We start from the raw sequence: 9,461 nt of genomic DNA on the forward strand, positions 1-9,461 counted from the left end.
TTGTGCGACCGGTCCGAGGTTCCTATCAATAAGTTTGGCCGCTTTAGCCTCAATATTCATGAGTTGAGCTTCTGGGGGAAACCCCCCGTGTTCCATATGCCACGTAAAACGATGCAGCCCATATGCAGCCGCTGCATGTGCACGCCCAAAAATGGAAAGATTTAACACCGAAATGCGTCGAAACCGAGCCCAGACTTTGTCTAGTTGCACATCCCAGTCCCTGCCTGTGGTTTCTCCCACATCCGTAAAAGGTAGATTGAGAGCCGTAGCCATATGTACGACCTTCATGTCATGATTTATTGTTATATGATGTGGGTGGGTGCCGAGAGGTAACAGCTCAACCTTATCCAGGTTAAGTTGCTGTCCAGAAGCCTGTGCGTACACCCTCATACATTCAAGGAAAGCCGGAATTGCTTGGATGCCTTCTAAAACAACTTCCGTGTCATCAGCAAATTGCACACCTGTAACCATTTCTGAATTATTTTGGGGTAAATGAATCCCCACTCGGTTGTACTGTAACCAACACAGTAACGCCTGCGCGACAAACAAGTATAGCAACGGTGCCAACGGACATCCCTGTCGCACACCCGCTGTAAGAGCAACTTCACGGGAAAAAAAACCATTTACTACCGCTTTCGACGCTGTATCGAAATGCCGAAATGCCGAAATGCCGAAATGCCGAAATGCCGAAATGCAAAATGCCGAAGGCAGGAGAGCTGAAGCCGCGAATAGACCTTCCGAGTCTCAACCGCCGTACTGCATCTCACGTAAAACCAGGCACCTTATACTATCCAAACCGCTGCGCGCCTTCTAGATCCCATAGGATTGTTACCAATCCAACTTAAGCAGTTTGCTTTGCGATTCGCGCCATGATTTGGCCGTAGTGCCTAGTGAGGCGCTTCGGACTCGGAAATACGATGAAAGGGTCGACAACGGTTAAGCAAGGATCTGGATTCTGTGAAATCCTGCATGCCAAAATATGCCGAACCGTGAAACGCCATGTCAGTATCCCATATGGTTTCGGGTCGAAAGTCCTGCTGGGCGAAAGCTGAAAGCTGCTGGGTCCGCTGGGTCGTTGTGAGTCCTTGACAGCGTTCGGACGCGTAGCGTTGTGCAGCTGCTTCCAAGCTACTTTGGAAAGATTGTCGTCAAGAAGACGAAGAAGATGTAAGGGGACGAAAGCGAGGAGAGTAAGGGGGAAGATATAGTTTATTGCGAACCGCACCCTTCGCTCTGTGGGATCTGGTGCTCTGGGGCGCAGGCAGAGCGAAAACGTATTTTATGATCGCAACCGAGCTTAATGTAAATGAGCTGCAACCGTCCAGGAGCCGTACCTGTTCGGAACGGTGCTGGACACCGTCCCGGAGTATCAGGAGCGTACACCGGCGGACATCAGGAGCGTACACCGGCTTTATTCAGATGAGATCGCTCTATCTCGCAGAGACCAATTTTATGAATAACTGGCATACATCTGATGCGTTCTCCGTATGACAAATCCTTGACAAAGTTCGCAGTAAAGTTCGCAGCTACTCCGCAAATTAGGTAGAGAACGCGCCGAACGTACGTTTATCGTCATTATTCAGCAAAAAAAACTGATAAATTTGCCTCTTGCGCGCATTACATGCAGTTACACCCTCTGCAGATAGTTCCTGCAACGAACTAGGCGGCATCGGTACTGCAGGCAATACATGCAACATTTGACTACTTGCATCAGGCGAATTTTGATCTACGAATTCTTAATTAAATATGCAAATTTTTAATCCTGATTGATGGTAATACTGACTATAAAACTACCTTTCATCGGCATTCTAATCGTTGGCTACCATTTACTACCACTCGTTGGCTACCATTTACTAGCGATTCAATTGCCGGTCGCTTTTTATCACTGTAGGCCACATCGTCAAGAAGCAACAGAAATTGCTGTAATAATAGACTATTACCAATCTTTCATTTACGACATTTAGGCTTCAAAGTCGCTCCGTGGAAGGACTTGCCGACGAAGAAGAAATGCCCCGACTACCTACTGAGCTGGACATAAACTTAAAGAAAGATTACATGCCTAAACATCATACTTCATTTAGTAATAGGACGTCAATCGCATTAAACAGCCCTGTGGAGGACATCGGCAAGCGAGCAGGCTACGATAGGAGCAGTACACCGGTAGGTGGCACGCAGTTCAACAGCTCTGAACACGTTGACATCATGTTGGAAATTAATTATTGCAGTTGAAGTTTTATAGGTTTAAGGCATTGTGGACCCTGCGCTTACTATCTGCGCCGCGGTCCGCAGCACATTTGACGTCCCCTACTACTTGCACTTTTTCAACACCGCGGCCCAACGCAGGAACAGTCTTCAACCTCGCGCGTACGACTTTCATTGCAGGCAGCGGAAGCGGCCATCGTAGCTGCCGTACAACGCCGCTTTAGAGCCAGCAGCGGCTGCGGAGGCGGACATGCGGCACAGGACGGCGCGGACGGCACTTTCAACCGAAACGCCGGCTCCCAGCAGCGCCTGGCCCTAAGTTTTGACGATGGCATCATCCGGAAGGAAGTGGTGGCGGTACCGCCGGGGGAGGTGGGAGTGATGGCAACCCCGATGAGGGCCTGCACTGCCGCCGGTGCCAGCGCTCCGCCGCCGCTACCACGTGGCGCTGCGTCCCCAACTGGTACCACAACCGCCTTACTAAATCGTTGCGAGACCGAGCTGCCTTTCTATTCCACGCCGCCCATCTGTACCCACGCCGCCGCCGCCGCCGCCGCCGCCGCTGCTGACGGAGCTGGCACCAGCAGCCTTAACTTAGCGCCGGAGCCGGCGGCGGCGGCGGCGGCAGCGGCGGCGGAGCTTCCTACACCATTTCCTCCTCTCGGGTTCCTCAGTCTCAGCGACGGTCTGGAGCTTCACACGGCAGACATGGCGAGCTTCATGACGACGGCGGTGGCATGCCTGCAGGCCAACTGGTCCGCACTTAGCGCCGCTTCTGGCAGTAGCAGCAGCAGCAGCGGCGGCGGCGGCAGTTGCATTGACTGCGAGCGGACTGCTGGGGATGGGGACAGCGCCGCTGCAGCCCATCTCCTCCCCGCAGTGCCGCCACCGCCACTGCCACCGAGTCATAGGAACACGCAAAGTCAGCAGCAGCGGCAGCAGCAGCAGCAACACCAGCAGCAACACCAGCAGCAGCAGCAGTATCAGTTACATAACTATTCACACATGAGGAGCTTTGGAGACACAGGGGCTCGTGGTGCAGGCGGCGGCGGGACCGCCAACAGCGCCGCATCCAGCAACGCGTCGGCGGTGGGGCGGTACGGCGCGCTAACGGTGTCCAGCGCCGGCTGGCGATGTACGGAGCTGTACGACTTGCACGACACGCTGCTGCTGTCGAGGCTGCCTAGGTTGCGTGGCATGGGCGGCGTTGGAGGCGGCGCCGTGGGGGCTGACAATACCGTTTTGGTTGGGTACGGCGGTTTGTTGCGTATGGCGCCGAAGATGGCGAAGCGCGGTCCGGCATCCGTACTTGTCAAGCCTGAATGTTGGGACAGCGATCTCCAGGCGGTGGAAGAGGCTGCGGCGGAGATTTCCTTGCTGGGCGGCGATGATGTCGTGGAAGGAACCACACCAGCAGGGCCCGGTGCTACTACTGCAGGTGCGTGACCCAGTGGTTGTACGGCGTTGCGAGGTACCGTACATGGCACCATTACCTTACGTTACCTGCCGTGTCGCCGCTAGGATTCCCTGTACTCTAGGCCCCAGCTGCACGCCAGTTAGCCATGTGCTCTGAAACCAGGCATCGTTTCGTTGTCAGAGTCTCATCTGTCAGTCCGTCAGTCCGTCAGTCTGTCAGTCCGTCAGTCCGTCAGTCCGTCGGTCGTTTCGTCGGTTAGGGCGGCGGCGGCGACATTGGCGGTGGTGTTGGAGGTAGTGGTGGGGTAGTACAGCGCAGAACGGGTATGAATGAAAGGCCTTTTCACGAGTAATTAGATGACTCGCTAGCAGGGAGCTGCACAGCTACCTGAGGCGGTGTGCGATGTGTCCCCCCACCCCTCCTTGCCCTGGTTCCCCTCCAGCTCCCGGCTCCCCTGTCCTCCTCGCATCGGAAGCAACCATCACTCCTACTGCTACTGCTACTGCGACTGCGACTGCGACTGCTACTACTGCTAGAGCCAACCGGCAATGGCTCGCACTGCCATTACGACACGGTCTCTTCAGCAACGGGCTGCAGGCACAACCGCCAGACCAACCGACGCTGCTACGGCAGCCACGGCCCTTGTCGCTTCCGTCGCTGCAGCCGCTACAGCTGCAGCTACGGCACCGGTTAGCGACGAGCAGCTCCCGCTTCCTCGGCGCCTCTGCTGATAACGGCATCAGCGGCGGCATCAGCGGCGGCATCAGCGGCGGCAGCGGCGGCGGCCGAGGGGGCGGTTGGGGCCCCGCATTCCGGGCGCTCCTGGAACAGGTGACCCCGAGGCCGCCGGGGTACGGCACACCGCCGTGGCAGCCATGGCCGGCGGCGGCCGATGCGTCATCAGTCAGCAGCCCCACTGCTGTCAGCGGCTGCGGCTGGGTGGCTGGGTACGGCAGCGCTGGTGATACGTTATTCAGCTCTATGAAGCGGTGGGCGGACCGCGTCCGGTCCACAAGTAAGTTGCCGTCCTGAAAGGTGTAAGAGGATGGGAGGGAAACGGAAGGGGGCTGAGCTCGTGCCAGGTTTTCCTTTCTTTCGGTGTTGTCGTCCGAACTAAGTAACCTTTTCCGTTACAAGGCCTACTTATTCGTCAAAACACAGCGCTAGAGAAGATGTCAGTGCTTTTACGCCGTACTTGTCGTACGCCTTATCGGACCTGCTGAACCTCACGTGCAGTCAGCGGTGCTGGGGAGGGGGGTTCCACCCTGAAGAGGAGGGCATACACGGCTGCTCCGGACCGCTCCACCCGCACCTCCCCGTACAGCATTCGTACCTCCTCTTTTGTCGCGGGTCAGCCGACCGCTGCCGCCATTGAGGGCGGCGGCGGCGGCGGCGGCGGCGGCGGCGGCGGCGGCGGCGGCCCGCGCAGTCCTCTCGGCGGCAGGGCTGCAAGCCTGTCCCCGCACCAAATGTACGGCACAGACACCTTGGACATGTGCCCCGGTAGCCCGGGGTCACCAATTCACGGCATTGCCATACTGCCGTCGCCGGTGCAGCGGCGTGCAGCGTACAGACTTTTTGGACGCAGCTCACCGGCGGCTCGAGGACTGGATGTCGCCAGCGGATGCGACGGCGGCGGCGCCGTGGATATCTTCCCCAGCGGCACCGCCGCTGCTTCTCCTCACGACGCTGATGTGCCTGGGTTTGGATGTGGGCTGGGACGTAGATCTGGTGCCGTACAAAAGGCCTCCAGGGAGAGTTCCCCGGCGGCGGCGGTTGACGGTGATGGTAACGCCGGTGGGGGCGGCGGTGCAAACCTGAACTCGGGGCGGAATGCGCCAGGGGCTGGTTTCGGCGCCGCTGCTGCCACCGCCGTCACCACGGGTGTCGTCAACGGTACCGGACGCGACCAGGACGATGGTTCGAGTCCCATATGCAACGGCAGCAACGGCTGCGGGGTACCTGAGCCCGGCGGATCAATGGCAGGCACGTATCCCCGGCGTATTCCCCTGTCAGTGGCGGCGACGGCAGTAGCAGCAGCGAGTACGGCAGGGAGAGAAGAGTTGTACGGTGGAGGCGGCGGCATGATGACGGGAGGCCCCAGCACACAGAGCACCTTGGAGGCGGCGGAAGGAGAGGGGAAGGGGGGTCATGGCGGGGTGAGAGCCAGTACACAGTGCCGTACAGCGTGCCGTTCCTCGCAGGATGGCAGCTCTTCTGATGTGGCTCCGAGGGCGTTCCCCTTGCCGTACAAGCATCGATTAAGCTGGACTCGTACCGGCAGCAGCAGCGGCGGCGGCGGCGGCAGCGGTGCTGCCATGGCTGCGGCTGCAGCCGAAACCGCACGAAGCAGGCCCACGCTGCTGTGTGGACTGCTCCACGTTCTGGTTCCGCATCATAGAAAACATCCTTCATCATTACCATCATCATCATCATCATCATCATCATCGTCGTCGTCAAGCGAGTCCCCGCGTAGGCCAAGCGCACAGGGCTGTGGTGCCCGACGCAGCAGCAGCAGCAACGGCGGCGGAGGCAGTGTTAAGGGGGTGGGAATGACACGGCTGCTGATGAACTGTTTCACCGCCAGTCGGCCAGCTGCTGCCGCCGCCGAGGCCGCGGCGGGCAGCTGCAGCAGCAGCAGCAGCAGCCACAGCCGCAATCGCGGATTGGGGTCGTTGCCAGGTTGTACAGCACGCCGCGGCAGGCGCAGCAGCGGCGCTGCCGCTGTTGTGGATATGTTTCGGATTCACCGGCTAGAGCGCATTGCTCCTCTGGCGGCAGCTGTGTTTCGTTCCTAAGCCTCTCCATGGTGCTGTCCCTGTGGGTGCCCTTCTTGGGCTTGTGGTTTGGGCGGCCGGTGCTCACATCCCCAATGTGGTGTTTCCTCCCAACGTGACGCCGCTGTTTATTAACTTGAAGTATATGCGGTCTCCAAACCTAGTAAATCTACGCGGGAATGGCCGCACAGACAGACGTTCAAATTTAAAAACCAGAGATCCTACCAAAGAGGAGCAGCGCAACATGTATCACGTCGTTACATACATACATGCATACATACATGCATACATGCATACATACATACATACATACATGCATACATACATGCGTGTGTCCTTCTCATCCGTAACATCACGATGGATAAAAGTATATCGCACAGCTGGCACTCACGGGTATTAAGAATTGAGATTAAGAACGCAATCCTTGGAGGTTTTGAAGATTCCCGGTCTCTGCCCGCTGACTGTACGGGTAATCTTGCCCATGTACGACATGTGACGCAACCTGCTGTACGCAACCCCTCTCGGAGAACCCCCTGCACAATTTCATTGGCGGCTTCTATCATCTCAGCAGTTCCGTTGCTTCGCCGAAGCAACAAAACGTTTTAAAATGCCGTACAGAGGGCCGTACTGGCGTCGCGTCGTACTATTACAGCTCCAGACGCCTTAACTCCAATCGTATCATTTGCAGAGGAATTCTGAATGTATACATCACCGTTGAATTAAACCCTCGTACACCAGGGGTGGTGTTGACGTTGTTGGCCGGGCTGGTTCGGCGTTGATTTTATGGAGTGGAGGGCGGGAGGCGAGAGGGTGAGAGATAACCCGTTCTACAGCCCCGCAACCCCCCTCGTCTTGTGACACTGGAAAAGCTGTTGGAGTTAATTTAATATGGGATATAAGACGTAATTGGTTGGTGGCAGCTATGTTGTGTGCGGTTGTTACTTTTTACTGAATGGGTCGTTACCTATGCTGCAGTACGGACAGGCCAACGGTTTCCCGCCTGCAGTAACCGGCTTTATCCGCGGCAGGGACGCGAGCCACTTTTGGCCAGACTGCTCTCTCTGTTGCGACAAGAAAATTTCCTCTACCTAAGTTCAGCATGTCCCTCTATGATGCGCTTGTCATGCCTATATTTCTGGGCGGGGGGAAAGTGCAGGATCCTGAATTTATTAATGTTAACTTTGAGAGTGCCATGACAAACCCTAATACCCATGCACCTAAAAACCCAACTGTGATCAGGTCAGAACTCAAACGCCCGAAATGAATTTCGTATCAACGTGTAGATCTTTTCATTTGGGCTACGTGCAATTCTGTTTCATCCGTTTTGGCGATGATTAGCCTAACTAGGCTCCGATAAGTTTGACTGGATGCCTGTAAGCCTGAGGTGCGTGGGGCCAGGAGCCCGACTATGCTTCTGCTGTACCGCGAGTTGTCACAGAGGCCATTTCAAGTGATTGGGCTAACTTAGTGCCTAGGTTTTGGAATTCCAATGTGAAAAGGCCGGGCACATAACAGTGTTATAGAGCTTTCCTCGATGACCTGGGCCTTGCATTTGGCGGCAGCACTTAAAATGCTGGGGGAGCAAGGCCATATGAGGGGGGGGGGGAAAGACGAACCACAAACGAGTGAAGCTGCTGCCAGGGCAAGAGTGTACCAGTGTAAATGTTGGGGGAGCAAGGCCATATGACCTTCCTTACCAGCCTGGGCGTTGGTCCCCCAGAGGCTGATCTGCACGGGGATGATCTGTTGGCGCACTACGTGACACTCAAGCTGCTACTGGGAAGCAACCTGGGGCATTTTGCGAAGAGGCTTGACGCTCGGTGGACGTGCGATTCCACCTTGGGTGAATTCCGGAGGTGTTCCACGCCGGGGAGGTCACCGTTCGGGTCAAGGCGTGTGCCGTTTACCATAATATTGGATGACGGCACCGGCCAGCCAGCCAGCCAGCCAGCCAGCCAGCCAGCCAGCCAGCCAGCCAGCCAGCCAGCCAGTCAGTCAGTCAGTCAGTCAGTCAGTCAGTCAGTCAGTCAGTCAGTCAGTCAGTCAGTCAGTCAGTCAGTCAGTCAGTCAGTCAGTCAGTCAGTCAGTCAGTCAGTCAGTCAGTCAGTCAGTCAGTCAGTCAGTCAGTCAGTCAGTCAGGTTAGATAACCCCAACAGCAAATGTCCCCGCTTGCACATCTTCTTCATCTTCTTCTTCACCCTTAGGACTGCTGCTAAACAGCTCTCCGCGTCACAAATCCCGGCTACGGGCCAGGTCCACCCGTTACCGGCGTTGCTGCCGGCGCCGTTGCCGGCGGCGGCGGGGGCGGCGGCGGTGCTGCCACCGCTCCAGGCGACCGCCACCACCCCAACACCCCCCAGGCAGATCCCCAGCCCGCTGACGCCTGAGAGCCCAGCCACCCGCCCACCGCCACCACCGCCGACACGCTACTGCTAAGTACTGAAGATGCCCCTGTCCGGCCGCCGCCGGCCGCCGCCGCCGACGGCGGCGGCGAAAGCGGTTCCAGCCCTAGCAGCGGCTGCTGCTGCTGTTGCTGCTGCTCCTGCGCCGCCGCCGCCAGATCCGACGCTGCATCGCCACCGCCACCTCCTTCACGGTACACGGGAGCGACGGCGCTACTGCTGCCGCCGCCGCCGCCGCCGCGACCAATAACTTCGGCTGCTTCTTGGTCCCAGTGGCGCTCCTCCCAGGACAACCTTGGCGGCGTCACGGTGGGGGCCCCCGTCGACGACGCCCCGGCAGCAGCGGAGCGTGTTGATAAGGGCGACGTGCCGCCGCCGCCACCCGGCAAGCCGTGCGTTGCCGCCAGCATCTCCCCCAATATGCTCGATGCACTGCTGTTGGCGCTGAACAGCTGGTCGGGGTTTGCGGCGGCGGCGGCGCTGGAGGCGGCTTGCCGGCGGCCTGGCCACGCCCAGGTCGGCCAAGGCGGCCGGCGGAGGCGCGACACGGAACTGAAGGGCAGTGTTGTTGCGCCGCCGCTGTCGCCGCCGGCAGGCAGCAGCGCCACGGCGGCGCCGTCACCGCCGCCGTGTGCACGGCGGCGCCGCGGTGCCAGCGGCGG

General features: G+C 58.1%; 3 protein-coding genes across 3 annotated transcripts in view; 1 reads left to right on the forward strand and 2 right to left on the reverse strand.

Annotated features, from left to right (window-relative positions):
* Window positions 1–2,055: 2,055 nt before the first annotated feature.
* Window positions 2,056–3,740, forward strand: VOLCADRAFT_89819 (uncharacterized protein; the record flags this gene model as incomplete). The annotated part of the gene is made up of 4 exons (XM_002949349.1): window positions 2,056–2,160; window positions 2,383–3,124; window positions 3,245–3,640; window positions 3,724–3,740. 4 exons carry the CDS (start codon window positions 2,056–2,058, stop codon window positions 3,738–3,740), a joined length of 1,260 nt encoding a protein of 419 aa, XP_002949395.1.
* Window positions 3,741–4,970: 1,230 nt separating this feature from the next.
* VOLCADRAFT_89820 (uncharacterized protein) lies at window positions 4,971–5,939 on the reverse strand (the record flags this gene model as incomplete). The annotated part of the gene is made up of 4 exons (XM_002949466.1): window positions 4,971–5,073; window positions 5,213–5,366; window positions 5,582–5,735; window positions 5,898–5,939. The coding sequence occupies 4 exons, from the start codon at window positions 5,937–5,939 to the stop codon at window positions 4,971–4,973; spliced, it is 453 nt and encodes a 150-aa protein (XP_002949512.1).
* A 2,700-nt stretch (window positions 5,940–8,639) lies between these two features.
* The window catches only part of VOLCADRAFT_117208 (uncharacterized protein), a gene marked incomplete at both ends in the record, with an annotated part of 3,565 nt that continues 2,743 nt past the window's right edge, over window positions 8,640–9,461 (reverse strand). Inside the window, one exon of the mRNA XM_002949467.1 lies at window positions 8,640–9,301. Within this exon, the coding sequence (XP_002949513.1) occupies window positions 8,640–9,301 (662 nt within the window). The remainder of the gene's footprint in view (window positions 9,302–9,461) is intronic.

The sequence above is a fragment of the Volvox carteri genome (genome assembly GCF_000143455.1).
Source record: "Volvox carteri f. nagariensis unplaced genomic scaffold VOLCAscaffold_14, whole genome shotgun sequence".
Lineage (NCBI taxonomy): Eukaryota > Viridiplantae > Chlorophyta > Chlorophyceae > Chlamydomonadales > Volvocaceae > Volvox > Volvox carteri.